The 23,559-nt window shown below is 38.4% G+C and overlaps 1 protein-coding gene, 1 long non-coding RNA gene and 1 other non-coding gene across 3 annotated transcripts; 1 reads left to right on the top strand and 2 right to left on the bottom strand.

Annotated features, from left to right (window-relative positions):
* Positions 1 to 6,547: 6,547 nt before the first annotated feature.
* On the bottom strand, positions 6,548 to 7,342 carry LOC110775018 (uncharacterized). The gene is made up of 2 exons (XM_021979623.1): positions 7,196 to 7,342; positions 6,548 to 7,084 (listed from the first exon to the last, which is right to left on the bottom strand). The coding sequence occupies exons 1-2, from the start codon at positions 7,340 to 7,342 to the stop codon at positions 6,548 to 6,550; spliced, it is 684 nt and encodes a 227-aa protein (XP_021835315.1).
* An 890-nt stretch (positions 7,343 to 8,232) lies between these two features.
* LOC130462075 (uncharacterized) lies at positions 8,233 to 12,013 on the bottom strand. Its single transcript, XR_008922207.1, has 4 exons — positions 11,936 to 12,013; positions 9,806 to 11,361; positions 9,610 to 9,705; positions 8,233 to 8,394 (listed from the first exon to the last, which is right to left on the bottom strand). It is a non-coding gene; the product is annotated as an uncharacterized lncRNA (long non-coding RNA).
* A 9,957-nt stretch (positions 12,014 to 21,970) lies between these two features.
* On the top strand, positions 21,971 to 22,076 carry LOC130462257 (small nucleolar RNA R71). Its single transcript, XR_008922357.1, has one exon. It is a non-coding gene; the product is annotated as a small nucleolar RNA R71 (small nucleolar RNA).
* Positions 22,077 to 23,559: the final 1,483 nt, after the last annotated feature.

Below are 23,559 nucleotides of genomic sequence, written 5' to 3'. Positions count from 1 at the left end.
TTGACTAAGAGAAAGAAAAAGGAAAGAAAAGGGTAAGGAAACGAAAAAGAAAAGAAACAAAAAGGAAGAAAAGAAAACAAAAGGAAAAGAAAACAAAAGAACCTAAAATCAATGAAACTAAACAAGAAATATGCACGAAATCACACAAAAGCACGCAATCTAACATATGGAAATCATAATGGCAACCACACAATAATGGCAACCACACAATAAAATCTTCCCCAAGCTCGAATTAGGCCATGTCCTCAAGGCCTAAAACGAAACAAGGAGGGGGCACAGCTACCCATCCAACCAATGCCCCACATGAAGTATGCCTGATCCCAAAGAATGCAAGAGAGTTAGAAGGATATTACCGGAGATGTCGTGGGAGCAAGTCCCACAAAGATCCGGAATAACTAACAAACTCACCAAACTGATAATCGGGCATGGCAATGGTGGATGAAATGATATCCACACCAAGAGAGCGCACAAAAAGAAAAACGCAAAAAGAATCAAGAAGCCACGGGATGCCACCCGGGAGCGCTTCTTTAACGTCACTAGCTTGACGGTGCCCCCCAAATTCATGGGGGGTCTTGGAGGTCCATAATGGCAAAAGTGCCATTAGAATCACCTACAAAATAATGCTTGAGCCGGTGTCCATTTACTTTGAAATTTCCGGCATCACGACCCCAATTCTCGATAGCACCATGGGGGGAAAATCTCACCACTTCAAACAGGCCGCTCCAACGGGACTTGAGCTTTCCCGGGAACAATTTCAATCGAGAGTTAGAGAGGAGAACTTTACCCCCCTCCTTGAACTCCCTCTTATCAATAAGTGCATCGTGATATTGCTTGGAACGAACTTTGTAGATACTTGGCGAATCATAGGCATTCATTCAGAGCTCTTCAAGCTCACGGAGGTCAAGTAAACGACGCTCACCCGCACAAGTAAGCTCGAAATTCAATGTTTTTATGGCCCACATGGCCCTATGCTCTAGCTCGGCCGACAAATGGCAATTCTTGCCATACACAAGCTTGTACGGGGTCATCCTAATCGGGGTCTTGAAAGCCTTCCTATAAGCCCATAAGGCATCATCAAGCTTGATGGCCCTATCCTTCCGGTTCTTAACAACCATCTTATCAAGGATCGACTTAATCTCGCGGTTGGTGACCTCCATTTGACCACTAGTTTGGGGGTGGTATGCCAAACCGACTTTGTGACTCACACCATACTTCTTCAAAAGGGCCTTGAACTTCCCATGAGAAAAGTGAGATCCTCCATCACTTATCACCGCTCTAGGGACTCCGAAACGGGGGAAGATAATCTTCTTGAAAAGATAAAGCACCACCTTATGATCATTGGTGGGTGAGGCGATTGCTTCCTCCCATTTAGAAACGTAGTCAGCGGCCACAAATATGTACAAATTGCCATATGAAGAAGGAAAAGGTCCCATGAAGTCAATGCCCCAAACATCAAACACCTCTCGCTCGATAATGGAAGATTGGGGCATCTCTTGCTTCTTAGATACATTTCCCGTGCATTGACAACGATCACAAGTTTTGGCAAAGGCCCAAGCATCCTGGAATAGAGTGGGCCACCATAGCATGCTTTGTAGGACCTTGGAGGCGGTTTTATCCTCCCCCATGTGCCCCCCACAAGGAGAGGAGTGACACATGCGGAGAACATTAGCAAACTCATCATTAGGTACACACTTCCGTAATAGCCCATCCGGGCCTCTTCACAACAAAATAGGCTCATCCCACACATATCTCCTAGCATCATACTTCAATTTCCTCCGTTGTTGAGTGGAGAAATCCTCCGGGATTGCCCCACAAGCAAGGTAGTTCACAAGGTCGGCGAACCAAGGTAGAGAGGAGCTTTCAACCATATACAAAGCATCATCGCACAGGGCGTCGTCAATTGGAAAATCATCAATATCCCCATTGCCAAACTGATCAAGTCCAGAAAGATGATCGACAACCACATTTCCGGCCCCCTTTTTGTCACGAATCTCAATGTCGAATTCTTGGAGGAGGAGAACCCACCGAATGAGCCTAGGCTTTGCCTCTTTCTTGGCCATAAGATACCGGCTGGCCGCATGGTCGGTGTACACAATGGTTTTTGAACCCACCAAGTAGGTCCGAAATTTCTCGAAGGCATGAACAATTGCAAGGAACTCTTTTTCGGTGGTGGTATAGTTGGATTGGGCTTGGTTGAGTGTCTTGGACATGTAATAAATGACATGGATATTTTTATCCTTCCTTTGACCTAAGAAACCCCCAACTGAATAGTCGCTTTCATCGCACATTAGTTCAAAAGGGAGGGACCAATCGGGGCTTGCACGATAGGAGTGGAAACCAAAGCGAGCTTGAGCTTATTGAAAGCATTAAGGCATGCGGCATCAAATTGAAAATCACACTCCTTTTGAAGGAGATTAGTAAGGGGCCTTGCAATCAACGAAAATTCCTTGATGAACCTTCTATAGAAACCCGCATGCCCAAGGAAGGAGCGGATGCCCTTAACATTGACCGGAGGAGGGAGCTTTTCAATTACCTCAATTTTCGCCCTATCCACTTGACAGGCTTAAGTCGTATCACCTTATCAAAAATAAACCTAAGTCCACTAGCTGGGTAGTGATAGGCTTAAGTCGTATCACCTTATCAAAAATAACCTAAGTTCACTAGCTAGGTAGCAAAGGAAAGTCAGGATCGAATCCACAGGGAAACAATGTTCTTTCTACTACTAATTAACTAATCTAGACTATTGGTATCAAAAGATTTGAATTGGTTTGTATGCTAAACTAAGGCAATAATCAAAATGGAATATAACAATATTAAGGGAATCTAGGGCAGCGGTTCACCACAAATGCAGACCGGGATTGGACAATGGACATTAACAATCAATTAACAATCATAACTAGGAAAACATGCATCTCTCGAATCTTATGAATTCCTTAGGATAAAACAACTAGCAAGCTCTCGCTATGTACTAGAAAAAATTCCTCTCTAATAGCCATATACCAAAAACATCAGATTTATACCTCTCGGCGCATAATCTAAGGTTAATCAAACTCTAATCAAAATAGTCCGGCTGAACAGAATTGACGAGCAATAATAATAAGCTATAGAAATTATAATCAATAATCAACAATCAAGTCCACATATAATCCCAATCATGCATTTATGGATCCCCTAAACCCTAGAAATTAAACTACTCACTCATGATAACAAATAACAAAGCGATTAATACGATGGAAAACATGATTAAAGCAACAAAATAAATTAAAGTAAGAAATAATATCAAATTGAAGAACAAGGAAATAATAAAGCTTGAATCTTTGATTAGAATTAAAAACTAAGTGTTTGAAGAAATTAGAGAGAAACTAAAATAAACTAAGTGCTAGAAAGTAGAATAAAAGATGTCTCTAAAAATAATAGGGCTTAGAATATATAGTTTGCCCAAAATAAAGCCTAAAACCGGAATTAGAAAACGCGCATAAGCATCAGAGGTTGGCGTCGCCCGATCGGGCGATGCGCTCGATAGTCGGCCTGATCGGGCCAAATTCCGCCCGATCGGGCGGTTTGCGAAATGTTCGCAGCTACACCCAGAAGGCCGCCCGATCCGGACGGGGCGAAGTGCGCCCGATTGGGCGCGCACAGAAAGCTTCAAATCTCTTTTCTTTCGCCCGATCTTCGCGATTCACCCTCAGCTCACAGGGCGATTTGCAATCATCAACATCTTTCGCCCATATCACCGAGTCTAACTCCCGAGGCTCAACCATAAGCATCTAAGGCTCCCGAAAGTCGACAATAATGGTCCCGAACTTCCTCGGGCTCGTGTAGTGGCCTAAATCACCATGAAACGGGTCTAAAAAGACCAACTTCTCACTAATAAAACCTGGAACTCAAGGCACACTCAATAACACATATTAGTACTAAAAACGGCTCATAAGAGCTCATTTGATGCATAAAAGTACTAAGGGACGGGGGTAAAACTCTATATAAAACACACATATCAGGTAGCAAGGGAAGTCAGGATCGAATCCACAGGGAAACAATGTTCTTTCTACTACTAATTAACTAATCTAGACTACTGGTAACAAAGGGTTTGGCTTGGTTTGTATGCTAAACTAAGGTAATAATCAAAATGGAATATAACAATATTAAGGGAATCTAGGGCAGCTGTTCACCACAAATGCAGCCCGGGATTAGACAACGAACAACAACAATCAATTAACAATCATAACTAGGAAAACATGCATCTCTCGAATCTTATGAATTCCTTAGGATAAAATAACTAGCAGGCTCTCGCTATGTACTAGAAATAATTCCTATCTAATAGCCACAGATCAAAAACATCAGATTTATACCTCTCGGCGCATAATCTAAGGTTAATCAAACTCAAATCAAATTAGTCCGGCCGGACATAATTGACGAGCAATAATAATAAGCTATAGAAATTTCAATTAATTAATCAATTAATCATGTCCACAATTAATCTCAATCATGCATTCATGGTCCCTTAAACCCTAGAAAATAGACTACTCACTCATGGTAACAAATAACAGCGCAATTAATATAACGGAAAACATGATAAAAAGCAATTAATAAAGCAAGATAGAAATCAATACCTAAACGAAGAACGAAAGGAGGAAATAAAAATTAAAGCTTTGATTGAAATTAAAACTAAATATTTGGAACAATTTTGAGAGAAAACTAAAATAAAACTAAATAACCCTCCTAGAATAAGAGATGTCTACTAAAATAAAAGGGCTTAGTATTTATAGTTTGCCCAAAATAACACTCAAAAACGGAAAATAAACTCGCGAAAAACTGCAGGAGGTTGGCGTCGCCCGATCGGGCGATGTGCTCGATAGTCGGCCCGATCGGGCGGTTTGCAAAAGGTCCACGGCAGTGCCAGATTGACCGCCCGATCCGGACCGGGCGAGCCCCGCCCGATTGGGCGCGCAACGATGTCTTCAAATCTCTTTGATTTTGCCCGGTCTTCGCATTTCGCCCTTAGCTCAAAGGGCGATTTGCAAAAGTGATGATTCTTCTCCCATATCACCGAGTCTAACTCCCGGGGATCAACCATCAGCATCTAAGGCTCCCGAAAGTTGACGATAATGGTCCCGAACTTCCTCGAGTTCATGTAGTGGCCTAAATCATCATGAAACGGGTCTAAAAAGACCAATTCCTCACTAATCAATCCTGAAACTCAAGGCACACTCAATGACACATATTAGTACTAAAAACAGCTCCTAAGAGCTCATTTGATGCATAAAAGTACTAAGGGACAGGGGTAAAACTCTATATAAAACACACATATCACCACTTCAATACCAAGGTGTGATACCTTATGCCCTAGGACTATCCCCTCTTGCACCATAAAGTGACACTTCTCCCAATTAAGCACCAAATGAACCTTTTCACATCTCTTAAGCCACTTTTCAAGGTTGAGGAGGCATTCATCATAGGTGGCCTCACCTACCGAAAAATTATCCATGAAAACCTCCATCTCCTTCTCAAGCATGTCACCGAAAATGATCATCATGCATCTTTAGAATGTCCTGGGGGCGTTGCAAAGCCCAAATGGCATTCTCCAATAAGAAAATGTTCCATATGGACAAGTGAAAGTAGTTTTCTCTTGGTCTTCCTGGTTTATGGGGATTTGGAAGAACCCAGAATAACCATCGAGGAAACTAAAGTACTTGTGCTTTGTTAGTCGCTCAAGAATTTGATCTATGAAGGGCAAAGGAAAATGGTCCTTCTTGGTGGAAAGGTTAAGTTGACGGTAGTCAATGCACATCCTCCACCTGGTAACCGTCCAGGTAGAAATTAGCTCACCTTGTGAATTTTTTACCACCGTCATCCCACCTTTCTTGGAAACAACATGGACCGGGGATACCCACCTACTATTGGATATAGGGTAGATGACCCCGACCGCCAAGAGTTTGACAATCTCTTTCTTAACCACCTCACCCATTGGTGGGTTAAGCTTACGTTGTCTATCCCAATGAGGGAAGGAATTATCCTCAAGTTCAATGTGGTGCATGCAAAGTGTCGGACTTATACCTTTCGAGTCATCTATGGTATACCCCAAAGCGCTTTGATGCCGCCTCAAAACATGAACGAGCTTGAGGACTTGCTCGTCATCCAAATTATCATTAACAATGACGGGGAAGGAGGAATTAGGACCAAGGCAGACATACCTCAAGCTCGAAGGTAGAGCTTTGAGCTCAACCTTGGGAGCTTCCTTACCATCTCGTTGCATTAGGTCATCAAGAACATCCTCCCGGTCAAGCAAAAGACAATATTCCCCGGGTTGGTTATCAAGTGGGGTAGATTTCAATTGCTCCTTGTATGTGGCCGCTTCAACTCCTATATTCCCTAAACCTTCCCTATTCAAGATAACAAACTCAAGAGGATCATTAGTAATGAGCAAGTGCTCATGCATGTCATGTACAAGGGGATCAAGGGAGTCAACAAAGAAAGAATTTTCACTAGGTGAGCTAGGATAGTGCATAGTATGAGTCAAATTAAAAGTAATACTATCCTTTCCCACCTTCTAGGTGATTACCCCTTGTTTCACATCAATGATGGCCCCCGCCGTGGCCAAGAACGGCCTACCAAGAATAATAGGTACATGAGAGTCCTCATCCATATCAAGCACAACGAAGTCGACGGGGATAATGAACTTACCTACCCTCAATGGTACATCCTCAACCTTTCCAATAGGATATTTGACCGATCGGTCGGCAAGTTGCAATGTAATATTGGTAGGGACCAATTCTCCAATTTCAAGTTTAGTAAATACCGAGTACGACATCAAACTAACACTAGCCCCCAAATCGCATAATGCGTTCCCAATTTCAAGGGATTTGATTGCACAAGGGATAGAGAAACTACTCGTATCCTTGAGTTTTGGGGGCATTTGATTGAGAATAATGGCACTACGATTCTCGGTTAAATTGACCGTTTCCTTTACGTCGCAATTTATCTTCCCACTCAAAATTTCCTTAAGAAATCTAGAGTAGGTAGGCATTTGTTTCAAGGCGTCCGTAAAGGGAAAGGAAACATGTAACTTCCTAAGAACTTCAAGGAACTATGAGAATTGAACATCCAATTTGTGTCTCATAAACCTTTGGGGGTAGGGAAGTTTAGGAGTGGCGAGAGGTAAAAGACTAGCCTCCGTTGGCTTCGGAACATCACTCACATCATCAACGTGATGCTCCTCTTCTACCACATCATCGTCATTTGACTCAACAACCCCTTTTTGTTCTTTCCTTTTTGACTCGGGGACATTACTAGCTCTAACACCATCACCTAGAGCCTTCCCTCTCCTAGTCACAATGGCATTCATTTGCCGTGTTGCTTGACCTTGGGGTGGGAGACATGTGTGCACTTGATGCTCTTTGATGGTATTAGCTAGTTGAGCTAGTTGAGTTTCAATCATCTTGAGATGAGTATTGGATTGCTTGAAACCATCCTCAAATTCCACATTTTTTGGCTTGTGCCCCCACAAACGACTCCATGAGAGCCTCAAGATTAGACTTAGGGGGCGGGAGTGGTGGAGGAGCATTACCAAATCCGAAAGGATTAGGTGGAAATTAATTGCAATAGGTCCTAGCACTACAAAAAAACGCGGCACCTTGTGACGCATTTTGGGACAAATTGCGACGGTAAAGAGTGTCGCTATTTCACATAGCGACACTTTGGGAGAGGGTCGTTATTTTCATTGCCACTATTTACCGACGCTTTAAAGCGTCACAATTTGCAAAATATCGATGAATTTCGCCGCCGCTATTTGGGATATAGGGACTCTATAGATAGTTTAGACTGCAAAAAGCGTCACTATTTGCACGCTTATAGATACATTTCTCCGCCACTATAAACCATATAGAGACGCTTTAGACACCCGAAATATTTAGACTCTTATTAGAGTCCCTATATGTTTACTTTCGTGCGAGTTCTCCTCATTCCCTCCAAAATAATTTAGACCCTTTGGAGCGTTATAATTTGCATCATATTAATTAATCTAAAATCACAAATTATTTATAAAATATATATTGACCATAGATGATAGTAATAAAATACTCTACGTAATACATTATCATAAAACACCGTAATGTCGTGCTTTGATTAATTTAGAAAAAGTGACATATAACAATATAAATCATCCATACATTAAGTTAATTTCCAGAGTCTAGTTAACTGAAATAAAAGGAATATGTTAAAACAAAACAACTTCCTATCATCATTTCTTCTACAAGATAGTCTAAAACTAAATAAAAACTACCTTCTGACTACGTACAAACTAATTACCAAGTAAACCTATTGCTATGCTAGCTTAGCTTCAAGATAACTTGTTGATCTTGATCTACATATACCATGACCACTTGAATCATCAATAATCTGCAAAGAAAATTTAATATGTCATATATATATAAAAGCATGATGAACACATTTTAAAATCAAAGGAAAATGAACAATATCATTTGAATGACTAAAATTATATTTTTCAAGGTAGATCAAGCAAACACGTATTCAATCTACGATCTTTGAATAATGAGATAAATTATAGTTCAGCAAATTCAATCATACATGAACATTATTAGAAAAAGGTCAAGGTATCTCCGCTGAAAATGAAACAAAGAAAAAGAAAGTCTAGGTGTCGCATCTAGAGATCTGTGATATTTACACTTAGTTCCCTATGATTCTTCCTATCCTGCTCTTTATGGTATCCTTTACAACTTTTACAAAAGAATCAGTATGTATAACTTCAAAATTCCAAATTGCATCACTTCTAACTCTCCATATTAGTATTACTAAGGCAGGAACAGCAGTTTACTGCACCCTTTTCTGGAATCTAGAGCCTTTGCAGTCCTTCTGTAGCCATTTCAGCAGGTATAACAGATCAATTCTTGAAGTTCTTATCCCTAGCCACTGCTTAATCTGGTCTAAAGCAGCCTTACTGTAGACACAACCAAAAGACAGGTGCTCAAGAGTTTACCAGCGGCCTAGCTCTCTATTTTAACATTCTACGCTAGAATTGGCTTACACATTATGATGGTAATTGGGTACTTTGTTGTGGTATGAGCTCACGATCGAATTTGGAGCCTAATCCTTTTTAGGTGGAATTTTAATGACCATGGTTAAGCCATATTTAGTGTCTTTTAAAAGCTCTGTTAATCCATATTTAGTGTCATTTAAAATTATTAATAGCTTCATTCAACATTCCTCCCACTGTCATGTTCAAAGCCTAATTATTACCAAAACTGTTAAGCTTTGCAAAGATTGGCAGGTTATATAGCGAATTAGTTGATGCTTTGAGGTATTTCATTGAGGTAAAAATAACCAAGAACAATAACTTAAGCTAATCTGATAACTGCCATGATTTCACTTGAAATAAATCTATAATTAATCTGGCAGTCGAAAGTTTAGCCTAAATATGTTTGCAAACTTATTATACTTGTAGCTGTGCAAATATTTTTACTACCAGAAATTACTTTCAAGATGACAGAATTCTGATGCTATATCAACTACTCGCAAGAGACAGGGATAATTACTTGAATATATACTCTATTAATCACTAACTTACAGGAACAGGATGGAATGATGGATACTTACATCACATGAAGATCATTTCACAATTGTCTCCTGCATGACTTTCCTCCCAGTTACATACTTGTGACACTCGAACATACACCTGCAGAAATGGTTGATCTGCATCGCAATAGAAAACACAAATTTCATAACTCATACCAAGAAGTATACTAAATTTATCAGTTAAAGTGACTAGTTTTTTTATGGAGCATAGAATCACCTGTAGAAGCAATTACAGATGAAAGAATCACCTGTAGAAGCTATACAATCACCCCTGCATCGATCTGTGCACAAGTTAACCATCAATATGTCAACACATAAACGTGAATGGAATTATAGAACACGTACAGATAAGATACATACTTCCCATCTCTAATGTGAACCGATTTACTGTCAAAGAATCACTTCTACAATAAAATCTTCCCTATATATTTGCACAAGTTAACCAACTATATGTTCAATTAGTATTACTTTGATTGGGAAATTTACCCCAGACCTTGGTAATTGGCACACAGGTCTGCAGTACCAGACATCAGCTGGAAGATGAATCTTTAGGATGACTGAATGACTCAGACTGTTGTCACCAAATTAACTTTCCAAGTATGCTGAGTATTATGTTCGAATAGGACCTGTTCACCCAAAAATTTCATGTAATTTAGGCTCCGTTTGGTTTGGTGTAAAACTTTTTCAGTGTAATAATTTTCCATGGAAAACATTTTCCAAGGGAAAATACAATTCCAATCTAGTTTCTCTCTCCAATAGAGAACATAATGGAAAAGGGAATGGGAAAGGGGGGTAAGGAGGAAAAGTGGTTTCCCTCCCTTTCAAATGGAAAAGGTTTTTCCATCTTTGAGAGAGATATGGAAAATTGTTTTTCATCTTTTGCCAAACCAAACAACGTATAATGATTGAAAAGGGGAAATCGTTTTCTATGAAAACGTTTTACACCCTACCAAACGTAGCCTTAAACATCAATTTCATTGAAAATGTTATTCAGATCACAGCTACTCAGGTTGAACTTGAACCTCAGTTCTTCCATTTGATAACCAAGAATTTCCAGGACCCACATCATTTCTTCATTGAGAGGATGATCACTCTGACCATTAAAAAATGTGGTAATTTCCCCATGTTGCTGAGTATAACTCCAACCTGGGAGTTTTTTTAAGTCCAAGAGCCTTCATTTGAGTCCATGCATCATTCACCCCCTCCCATTTATTCATAGCAGCAAAACTATGAGCTAGTTGTACATAATTTCCAGCACATGCAGGTTTCAACATCATCATATCTCTTGCAACAATTTCTCCAAGTTTAGCATCACCCTTCATCCGACATGCATCGAGAAGTATGCCCAAAACATCGATTGTAGGGTTAGAGAACATTTTCCAAATGAATTCATATGCCTCCCCAATCTTTCCAGCTCGACAGAGCAGATCAACGATGCAAGCTCGATGCTCAAGTTCTGGTTTAATTCCAAAATCCCGAGTCATAGAATTGAATAAGCTCAAACCTTTAGAAACCATCCCATTGTGGCTACAAGAGAAGAGAACAGAAAGGAAAATGACACGATTTGGTTGATTCCCTGAAATTAGAAAATCCGAATACATCTTTAAAGCCATCTCCCCTTTTCCATGACTTCCATATCCTGTGATAATTGTGCTCCATGAAACAATATCATGTTTCGGATCCGTCAAAGTTGTTACATTGGATCACGCTTTCATAGGGCTCATTCAAGAATTAATCAATCTATCAGTCAACACAAAGAGCTTTGCATCCAACCTGACAGGATAAAGAAATGAAAAATAGAGGTATATGTCATTTGTGATTCTTAGGTAAAAATCAAATAGTTCGCAAAAAAAGGGAGTATTAGTATACTATAAATTATAGTAAATTTATACATAATATGTATAAGAGTCAAAAGAAATATAGCTATATTAAATAGAAAATGTTTTATATGATTTTCAGTGAGATCATACAAAACAAAGATCCAAAAGAATACTGAAATGATTAAATAAAGATCCTTGGAGGATAGTCTTCCAGGTGTTAAGTAAAAATCAGTATGCTAATTATATTATGATATAGAATCAGAAATAAGAACTGAAACTTCTTGACAGACTAGAAACTTTCTTAATACAAAAGAATCATAGATAAACACCAGATCTAAAAAAGAACAAGCCTATGACAGCAGCATAAAGCTTGTTTCATTTACCATATACTATTGTCAAAGAATGATGATGGTAAAGAGAGCACCCCTTATAGTCCTATCCAAGTTTATATAACATCAGCTTGGTGTCTAAATGAGGTATTCCACACAAACTGATAAAAGTACAATAACACTTATCCAGCAACTTACCATGTCATAAATAAATGACATTCGCCTAGGAAGAAACATCTCATTAGTTTTGGCGACACTCTGAGGCTTGATTATCCATTGGTATACAGACTGAAAGAAATTTAAGAAAATCAGTAATAATTTAAGGAAGTCACAAACTCGAAGCTATTTGACATACTACAATCAAATAGCATCAACATCTGGAAACTAAAAATATCTGAGCACCTTTGCTGTGGTTGTCCGGTATGATACAGGCTGGTCGTCCTTAACTACCCTGAAAATGACAAAGCTTTCTTTAGGGCATACATGGAAGCAATAAGATAAGACTAAAATGATTATTTTCCTACAGGCATACAGCTTCCCTCCCCCTGGCCATAACTAATTCATGTCTTTCAGCTATTTCTAGCATCTCACTGTACCATAAAACAGAAGAAAAATAACAGTTAGAGGGGAAAAAGGAGGAAGAAATATATATTTATTGGCTACTGCATTTTGTAGATTTTGAGGTCATACCAGGTGAAAATTCGATCATATTATTGGGCACCTTGCAGTTGCTGATAATCACATAGAAGGAGCGTTATGCAATCCTGTTTGCATATCAAATTTATTGGACGGGAATGTGCAGAAGACATTGGATAGAATTTAGAGAGACAGAAATTTCAATAATTTGGTAATTTCAGCAGGGATCTTGGGAGGTCTACCGGGGGTTGACATGGGCCTTGTCTTTGAAATTTCAGGAGATTTAATCCCAAGCCCTTCTTGGTTAGTACTTAAGTAGCTAGAACTCCCACCTCCCTTATTCATATCAGCTGCTACTCCAGCAACAACTATAGATAATACAACATCATCAGTTAAATCTGCTCACCAAATTCTATGCTACCCTCCATTCTAATTCAATCACAACCCTTACTAACAAGCAGAAACAGCAACTCAGTGAAAAACCCAGGAAAAACAGAATCAAATATGCACAGTTACCTAGAAAAATCTCTCTTGTTTCTTTTCCCCTTAATGGTTTTACAGAGTGCAATAATAGAAGAATCTAATGAACAGTCTTATAACTTAGATTGACTTTTTTGAAGAAATGCATATTTTGGATTGGCTTCACTTTTTCAAATAGAAGTTCGGTGTTAAATTATACGAAGTATAGTTTTTCTATCCATCTGTCTAATGAGGACCGTACTAAGAAGAGGATTATGCAGAAAAATACGTCAATTTAGTGATCCTCCTTCGCCAGTGGGTGGTGTGAAACATGATACATTGTGAAACTTAGGAAAATATCTCTTTACCGGGGTTGGTATCTTGTATTAAAAGTATTTTAAATAGTCTAATAGAGAGGGTGAAAAGTACTGCTAAATCCTAACCGGTCCAACTACAAACAGTTTTCAAAGACATTACAAATTCTACATTGAATATCTTGTAAAATTTTAGATTTTAGATGTATCCCTCAAATTGCTGAAAATTTGAACATATTTTCGGTGAACCTGGCGACAAATGTTCCATTAAGCTCTTGGAAAGAACATTTTGGCTCTACAGCCTTTTACGTGACTGTTCATAATTCGCTGCCATTCAGTTAGATCTAAAAAGCATGTATTCTCTATTGTCTAACTGACTTAGAGTCATTAATACAGGTTCAAATAGTTACTGAAAAAGGGCTAGCTAAAAGAACCATTTCTTGTAACCTTTTGAACAGCTGCATCAACGTTTCAATTGAAGCACACATTATCTCTTTAACAAAGAATCACAGAAACCATTCTAACATTAAAATTTTCAGTATAATTAAAGGTAAAACAAATAGATTAAAGGTTATAACTGAATAAAGGTTAGAGGTTATAAAAGAGATAGATAAAAGGTTATAAAAGAGCCACTTTACTTAACTTGAAAGTTGTTACTTTCCCAGTTTGGAGGAAAATGGATTTTCTGGTATGAAATACAAAGTTACATAACAATTGTAGTTGTTTAAAGGGATGTGGATAACTTAATATGGTGGTGGAAATGTTCAAAGTTCAATATTAGCATACAGTGGCATAAATACGTCAACTAAAATTACCAAATTACCCTCCCCTTCTGTTTTAACTTGTACTCCGTCCACTACGTAACGAAATAATGCAAAATTAGACAACATAAAGTCACAATTAGATAGAGGTTAAGTAAGCCGGTACAACATAGTACAAACTATATTAATAACAGCATCCCCTAATAGTTCAAGAAATTAAGGAACATGCTTAAAGTTACAAGCTCAAAATTATTTGATTCCCCTTTCTCCCAATGATATAATTTAGCAAGTTTGAACCCGTTTACCAATACGCAAAAGTCGAGGAACTGAACAAATATTCACAAAAACCAGTATTTGAAAATCAACCATACACTCTAACAACAAAAATGGTCTGTCTAGCCAATCAAATTCACACCTAGGGCCTTTCTTGGCAGTATTTTCTGGTTGCATTCTACAGCAATCATATTTTTAAACAATAAATTTGTTCAATATGAGGAGGGTTATGCTAAATCCAACTACATTGTGCCAAAAGAAACCAAAGTAAACGGTACTCTGTCGCTTACTCGTATCTAATTAATAGTAAAATACTTACAAGAACCTCAGTATACAAAACAAATGAGAACTTATGAAGCAGAGAAAAGCACACCTGGTCAGCACTGGAAAACCCCCTTATTGTATCACCTCGTATAATTGCAATTCCCTTGTTACCCAATGGCTGCAGGATGACGGCCTGTACAGCTGAAACAGTTAGAAGCAATTTGTTCGCAGAAGCTGATTTCTCGAATATATACTAGCAAATCAGGACCAGCACCCTTCTCAATCGATCTAACACGTACCCAAGCGAAGTTAAAACAGCATGATACAGAAAAAAGCCTATTGAATCACACAAAATTAAGCCTGGGTATTGAATAATATAAGCACTCAATGATTTAGACAGGGCTAATTTTCACATCAATTAATTACATAAATTAATTAAAAAAGAATGTAAAAAACGTGCAAATTTAAGCTCGATTCTATGAATTACTCAGCAAACACAAATTACGACTGTACAGATTCTGGTGATGGGAAGTTCCTCAGCTTATAGCAACGAAGTCTCAGATCCTGCGTTTCTAGCAAGGATTTTCAGAACTATTGAAAAGTAACATGCATAAAAAGTGTAAACAACATTTTGATGTGAAAATTTAATGAAAACAATGGAGTGAGAAATCTATATTTCTTTGTTTTTCATCAGATTTTTATTTTGTTTTCTGCACAGGCAAACTGATCAGGACTGAGCAGAGCAGGACTGATCTAATCAGGACTGAGCTGATCAGGACTGATCTGATCAGGACTGAGCTGATCAGGACTGATCTGATCAGGACTGAGCTGATCAGGATTGATCTGATCAGGACTGATCAGAGCAGGACTGGTCTATTTTCTATGTCGTAAATAGCCTAGGACTGATCTATTGTGATGTTATTAGCATTATCTATTTTCTAAAATCAACAGAGAGATAAAAAGTTCACGTGTGTTCAAAAATACTCTAAACAGCTCCATAGAGAAGCACTAAAAAAATCTAGGTAACGACTCTGTACCATAAACCCTTACTCGCAAGTTCAAAATAATTCAACAGAAGAATACAATGTCGTTCTTTCTAACAATAGAACCTAAAGTGTAGCTAAACATATTGATCTTGTTTGCCTTCTCTATAGGGAAAAAAATAATATTATAAGCGATAATAATAATAATAAATAAACTTTAAAATAGATATAAGTAAAATAAGCACCTCTATATAAAATAAATAAAACCTAATAAATAGAGAAAATTTGTTTTTCCCAATCAAACGAGGCCTATGATTAAGAGGAAGAGGGTGTATTTTTTTGTAGATGAATAAATGTGAAGCACAACTGTGTCGAAACTGTCAATCCACATATTTTCAATCCATTATTGCAAAAACACAACACCGGCAAAAGCCTCAAGTTCAAATTTCACTATGTCTGCAATTGTCAATTCAAGGTAAAAAAGAAGGCACTCACGAGCAAGATTCTCAGTTTCATCATCCAACTTTCGGGTGTTTAGAGATGTGCCACTGGATGCAGCTTTGTTCAATCCAGCAGCCGCTGCAACCAAGACACGTAAAAATTAGCAAAGTCATCTGAAATTAAGGTTAATTTACTGCCAAAGGATCTGTTTGCCTTCTGCAGCACTGGTGACACATACTATAAACAAGTCTAATATCAAATATAACACAAGCCAGCACTTCATTAACACCGATCATCTTAGCACAGATCAATCCTGATAAACTTCGCAAGGCAACATAACAGCTAGCTGAATCACAAAATCCTCTTTTAAGTTATCACAAACTTCAACAATCTCCAATCCAACATACCAATGAGTCAATGACCAACTAATACAAAGTAATTAAAATACCAGCACTTCTTCTAGAACCCTAAGCCCTAGTCCCTCAATATGACGTTCTGCAATGAGATGTTGATTAAAATTAATCTCCAAAAGAGAACGCTCAATTGTTTAGACAACTTGCTAATTTCAACTATAATTACTTGCATACATTAATAAAAATAAATAATATCCACCGTGGCATATTACCTTAAAATATTACTTCGGAATGCAAGTATAGCATAGTCCTTCAAGACCAACACTTTCAAGAATGTAAGCAACCTGAAACATAGAATAAAACATGTCAACTCGAGAAAAGCTAATCCTAAGAAAGCCTGATAATCTATCAAAAACTTCTACATTGTCTAAGGTAAAGTACCTTGAGCTCCTTAATTGAAAAACAAGAGCCCACTGCAAGGCGATTTCAGGGATAGCAGTCAAATTTTTGTTACTGTGAATGCCATCAAGCAGTAGCATCTAAGTCTAATGAAATTACCTAATATCTAGGGTCTAATCTCTTGTTAACTGATTACTATGGTTTTGTATTACTAGTTAAGGTAAATTTATTTTCCCAGTATTCACAAATATTGCAAAGTCTAGTTATATACAGCTTACCTATTGTGGGTTAGGATAACCTATCAAAACAACAATATGCATTTATATTCAGTCAGAAATCACCAAATGCAAGAAAAATCTTGGGAAATTCAACCATATCAGATGTTATAAACAGGAGTAAAATATAAAAAATCTCATCCAATGAAACCACCCACAAACTAATCGGTTTGATTAATAAGAGGTCGGAGGGGGGAATACCCAAAACAAATTCACGGGCCATAGTATTGGTTTTAGTAGCTAGCAACATTGAAATTGAGAAAGATAGTAAAGCCTAAACTTCAGGTATGCAACCTTCACATGATGCATTTGCAAAAGCACAATTGGCAATAAGAACATAAATGTAGAGGCAACCCGGCAACACAACATACCGCACAACAGTCTGCAGTTACTATCTGCAGAAAAATTATTTTCCATCCTTTGCCAAACCAAACAACGTAAAATAATTGAAATGAGGAAAATCGTTTTCCATGAAAACGTTTTATTCCTTACCAAACGGAGCCTAAGAGAAAAATAAATTTCACCATAAGATTATAAGACCCCGTTTTGCCAAGCTCTTAAACCAGCTTGTATGAGCAAAAAACAGAAATGTGGCCAAACAGTCATATTTTGGGAAGTGTTTCTGACTTTACAGAGGACGAAAGTGCTCCTTAAAAAAGAATCTTGCATTTGGAGCTTCTTGAAATGACTTGTCGAGGACCCTGCACCCAGATTTGCTAATAAAAACGCAAAAATCCGAAGCCAAGACCAATACTCTAAAGCTACCAAGTATCAAAACTAATGAAAAGAAAACGTCCAACCCAACATAAAATTCAAGCTTTCAAATTTCAACAAACATTGGTTGAGTCATCTATCATAAATTCATAATAGGGACTAATAAAACAACAATCCAGGGTAACAAATAAAACAAACAGCAAAGATATTATAAGTTTATTCATATAATGGTGTTTTTTTGTATTGTTTACGTTTTCCTATTTTAAGGGAAATGAATGGCACAAAGAAGCATACACGACCCAGGATGCTTCAAGGGCTTTTAAGCTAACTCTTATGTCCCGAGCTCAGCAGATTCAAAACTGAAAAGTAGTATACAGCAAGAGTGTCAGTGTGTGTTATAAGAGCAAATTCATGGTAATTTTGCAAAGACATACAACACTACTGTTGAAAGTTAACAGCACATATTTCACGACGCTAGATAAGTTTTTGAACCTAAAGATTCAACTTACCAAAAAAAAAAAAATTTAAAGAACCACTTGTTTGGATAAGTGGACTGTAAATCTATTCTCAGATGTATGATTTCATGAAACTTTGGTCTGGCTTTTGAAAAAACCCCTTTTTTGGTTACTAACTTCATTTTAGTTTAGAAATCATGCCTCTGAAGAAGTATGTGACATAAGTGCCAATTTCGGCAGCTTGAAAAACACATTCTGTACCTGGTTTCAGGATGGCAAAGTTCTCAAGCTACCATTAAAAAAAGGAGTTCATGATGTTTAAGAAAACTAATGGAGATTCACCACCAATAGAGCAGGTAAAATGAAGAGCAAGACCGAGTCAATCCTAATCCCTAACATTTGGTTGATACATCAGAAGGTAATGAGCATACACGCAATCCATACGGTGTGATAATTGACTATCAGAGGAAGCACATGGTTCAGTTGGCTTGCAAAAGAGTAGTCGTGCAAAGCACCGGTAATCGCAGAAGCTCATCAACAAAAATCCCACCCAAAAAAAGAATAAAAATTAAAGGGGTGGAAATTTAAGCTACGGTTCTATGAAAAACTCGGCCATTATTGATGATTTTGTAAAAGCATTGAAATTTAAACAGAAATTAAACAACAACATCAGCATCTCTGTTGTAATAAGCAGAAACATAAAACAACTAGGATCAATATGCAATATAAATGACTAAGAAAACCAATAGAAATTAAAAAGTAATTAAAATACAGCCATGATCGAAACTAGCTACATATTAACCCTAAATTAAAACATAATAACAATATGGTGAATTCTTGCATAAATCTGTTAAATTGCAAGAAAATTACTATCAGTATGAATAAAAAAATTCAAACACACAAATTCCGGCGACAAAAGTAAAAAAATAAACAAACCTTCAAGAATTTCTTGAATGAATTGGGCGAATCTATCTGACAAACCAAACAAGCTGTAATTCTACAACCCACAAACGAATTTCTCAGACGAATTTCTCTATAAAAAAACACTAATTTATAGATGCTTGAGATGTTTTTGTTTGGGAAATTATGAATACGAATTAACCAGCTGGGATTTCAATCCTTAAATATTGAGAGGAATGAGATTATTGCTACAAACTGTGAACGAATTTGAGGATTTGCCGACGAAATTGAGGGGATTCCGAGAGCTTGAGCGATTCTCTAGGAATGTTTCAGAGAGCAGTTGATTGTTGAGAGTGAGGGTTGAGTCGGTTGTTTGAGGGAGAAAATCGTGGAGCAGGGTGTGGGAGCAGGGTAATTAGAGTTAGGCGGGATATCTTTTTGGGGAAAATATTTGGCGAAATATTAACACGTGGGTTTCACGTGTTTTTTATGGTAAATAGCGACGCTTTAATGTGTCGTAATAAATTGCGACGCTCTAAACCGTCGCAATTTGCAAAGTAGTATTCGCGCCCCAAAACTCTTGCGACCCTTTGTTACACCGTCACAATTATTCCGCCTACATATGTATTATTTTCCTGTAGTGTAGGTGCATTGAATCCGGGAGGAGGATATTCAGAATTTCCATATTCGTTTCCCGAATTCAATGGATAGCCCCCACTAGAAACTCCTCTACCTTGCCCATATTGGTAGTTATAGCCCATTCCACCTTGGTAGTTTGGGTTATAACTAGCTTGGTGGTAAGGAGATTAATTTCCTAGGCCATGGGGTTGACCATAGGGAGTTTAGCCTTGAAAGCCTTGCCCCCTATAGTTACCCCGACCTTGATTATCAAACCCTCCTCCTTGGCCTTGGCCTTGGTAGGATCCACCTTGATAGTCATGCATAGGAGGGCCTCTAGGAGCTTGTCTATTGAAGTTTGAGTTTGGGGGACCATCGTACCTAGACCTTTCATTTAAATAATTTGCATATTGTGAAGGGGTCGAAAAAGCACGAGGCTAATGCGTGACCTCGTCCCTCGTGGGTGTGACGCTTCTTTTTATTCAATCAAGTGTAATTGGATTTCCTGTGAGTTTACACCCAATTGACTAGTAATATAGGCGTCGCCATTCAGTTTTTAACGACAATGAGAAAAACTGACAAAACCCGGTTATCGTGACATAAAGGGAGTGCAATTATGTTTGACCACGACGGCCGTAGGTTCCCTTGTGATCCCTGGTGTGGGGATCTCTCAACATACACCCGCAAGGTAGAGATTGAGGGTTCGGGGGACTGTAACTACCGAGAGGAGTAATCGCTCGTCGATAACTCCAGAGGCAGGATATCCTTACTAGCTCAGCATAAATAATTGAAGGGACATGCGTTAACTATTAAACTAATCTGAGTTGATTTTAGCAATATGCAACATATAATACTAGATCGATCGCGATTATCTGATTTAAATAGCATTAAGGGACCTAGCATGATAATCCAATTTCCCAAAAATATTATATTTGTTAGGCGTGATAGAACAATCAGATTTAGTTAGTTTAACAGTTCATAAAAAGGGCGAGGAAAGCAATTAAATCATAGAAAAGGGACACATTACGACGCACCCTTGAGAGGTGCGTCACGGTTCTCAGAAAACTAACCACTTTGACTTTGCTATTTCTCCTTTTTATTTAACGAATCTCAAATTATGGGACAGGATACGTTCTGTTCGATTTATGGATCGATTGCGACAGAACGCGTGAACAATTTTGCAGCGTGAGGCTTAGGCTAGGGGTTGGAGTCAATACTCAGAATATGAATTGTGTGTTGTTGTGTTTTTTTCACGTCGAACTTGGGCTATATTTATAGAAAAGAGTTCGTGGAAAGATAGAATTGTAGAACTCTAATCCTCGAGGAATTAGGAAAAAACACGTCCCAGGTATTTTCAACGCCCAGGCCTGGGCGCCGAAGATTTCGGCGCCCAAAGCCAGGCGTTGAAAATAGGGTCTGGGCTGTTTTCTTAGTCAGATTCGGATTCCTGAAATCCGTAGTGTTTGAGACTTAATCGAGTCTTTTGGTGCGTATCAATTTTACGACGGAATGCGTCTGGGCCCGTTACGAACTCTAGGCTCGTTAGGATTTTAATTAATACGTAACTCTTATTTCCGAATCATATTAGGAATAGGATTCTCGTAGTTTTCTATCTCATTTAGGATTTATGTTGGAGTGCAACACCTAATTCTGACAGTTTTCTATCTTTTATGACTTGCCACTTTTAGAAGCTACCCTTTACGATAGTTACCATTTTTAGCAGGTTTCCATAAATAGCAGGTTTCTATAAATAGCAGGTTTCGGGTGAAACGAGAAGGGTGATTGAGATTCGTTATTTTATAGGAGATCCGTTGTCAAGTGGAGATTTATGTTTCCATCATCGAACCTTCCCTTTCGGAAATGGGGACAAAAGTAGGTGTCTACACATATTCCATGTCAAATTCTTGCTCATAAGATGAGCCATGTTCAACATATGAAACATTATGCAATAAATGGCACATGCTAGGAAAATGACCGTGCTCACCACAAATATCACAAAAAGATGTATCAAGAGGCATGGTGTTGTAGGAACTAACCTTGCCCTTCCCCTTAGTGAGAAGGGTGGCCGACGGTAGAGGAATTATTGATGGAGATGGTGGTTGACTAGGAGCACTCTCAAGCTTCTCAAGTCTCGAGCTAAGCTTTTCAATGATATTGGCTTGCTCCAAAGCATAAGTCGAACCCTTTCCATCTTCATACTTGATTTTACCCTCATAGTTCCTCGTTCCCACGTTCCATGCTTGATAGTTTTTCACGACATCTTCGATGATCTCTTCTATTTGGTCCTCCGTTTTATTCATGATTGGACCACCTGCCCCCGCATCTAGGCTTGTTTAGGAGGTCGGGCTAAGTCCCAAATAAAAGGTTTGGAGGAGGAGAGACTTTGGTATTCCGTGGTGAGGACACTCCCTTTGATACTCCTTGAGTCTATCCCAAGCTTCAAATAGGGATTCATCACGCTTTTTCTCAAAGGATTGTATCTTGTGTCGGTATTCCGCGGTCTTCCCATGCGAGTAGAACTTACTAAGGAATGCACTTGTGACCTCGTTCCAAGTTCTTAGTGAGTTTGGCTTGACCTCCTTGTCAAACCAATCACTGGCTCTCCCCAATAGAGGAAACCGGAATAGCTTCAATCTAACATACTCGGAAGTCACCCCTTTATGCTTAACGGTGTCGCAATACTGCTCGAATTGCTTCAAGTGCTCATGCGGCGACTCACTACTTTTCCCGCAAAACGGGTGGCTTTGGACTAGGGTGATCAAGGCGGGCCTTATCTCAAAATTATTGGCATTGGTAGTCGAGGCTTGTATTCCACAAGTTTCCTCAAAAGCACCTGGTATGCCTAAATTCTTCACCGGTAGAGCCATACTTTCAACCGTAGGACTTGAAATCTCTTGGTCCGGAATCTCGCTCAAAGGATCAAATCTATTGTAGCTTGAGGATCGGGTTCGAATTCGCCTTAAACTCGGCAATGTCCTCTCTAACTCTTGGTCGAGAGGGAAGAGAGGCTTATGATGAGTGCGCCCCCTATCTTGCATACAATCTCAAGGAAACGTGAGCAATGACAAGGAAAATAAAACAATAATGAAATTTTGGTTAAACTAGACTTGACTAAACTCAAAAACAACAACCATTCCGTGGCAACGGCGCCATTTTGATAAGTCGATTTTCGGTCGTTGAAACGGATACCGCCCTAACAAACAATATTTATAAACCACCTAATATACCAACTATATTGACTATAGTGGTAAGCTAGGGATCGTCCCAAGAGAACGGAGATTAACGAGTTTAAACTATCAAGCTAGCCTAGAAGTAAGTTTGAATTTAATTGTAAAGAACTAAGGAGATCAAGACTAATACGATAAGCAAACAATAAGGAAAGGCTAGGGAAATCGGGGATTGGTTTGGGTTCATTAGGAAATGTAGGATTCCAATCAATCAATGTTGCAAGGGAATGACAATTAGGGGGAAAACAACCAAATATTGCATTCGGCACCTCTCGGATAAAGTGCATTGAGTTGGCAAATCCGAAGGAGAGCTCTCGTGTGACCTCTAGACTAGGCATCTACCAAATAGAACTAGTTCATCCCATATGCTTATGCTAATCCTCAATCTCTTGACAAACTAGCATACAACAATTCCAATCAACTAACTAGAATTAGGATTTGAAACTACCAATCTAATTAGACATGGAGATCCTAATCACCAAATCCATTTTCAATCACAACATCATCATGAATTCAACTCTACATCCCCAAACTTCACCCCATACCCTAGCATAGACTACTCACTACACATTGAGGGGGTAATTAGGCTAGAAATTGAAAGCTATTGATCATCATGATTGAATTGAAAAACGAAATTGCAAATCAAACAACAATTAAACTAGAATTTCCAATGATTCAATTGAAATTAAATTGAAAAAAAATGCAAAATTCAACAATCAAAACAATTAAGGAAAGTAGGCAAGAATTGAA

This window comes from Spinacia oleracea, chromosome 5 (assembly GCF_020520425.1).
Source record: "Spinacia oleracea cultivar Varoflay chromosome 5, BTI_SOV_V1, whole genome shotgun sequence".
Lineage (NCBI taxonomy): Eukaryota > Viridiplantae > Streptophyta > Magnoliopsida > Caryophyllales > Amaranthaceae > Spinacia > Spinacia oleracea.
The sequence above is the reverse complement of the archived record's forward strand: the minus strand, read 5'-3'. Positions and strand labels throughout refer to the sequence as shown.

Bases quoted from the DNA above. Each gene is read 5' to 3' on its own strand.
- LOC110775018 (XM_021979623.1), bottom strand. From the start codon at position 7,342: ATGAATGCCATTGTGACTAGGAGAGGGAAGGCTCTAGGTGATGGTGTT. The intron at 7,085-7,195 runs GTGAGTGATGTT...CAATTCTCATAG, and splicing joins AGGAGCATCACGTTGATGAT to TTCCTTGAAGTTCTTAGGAA.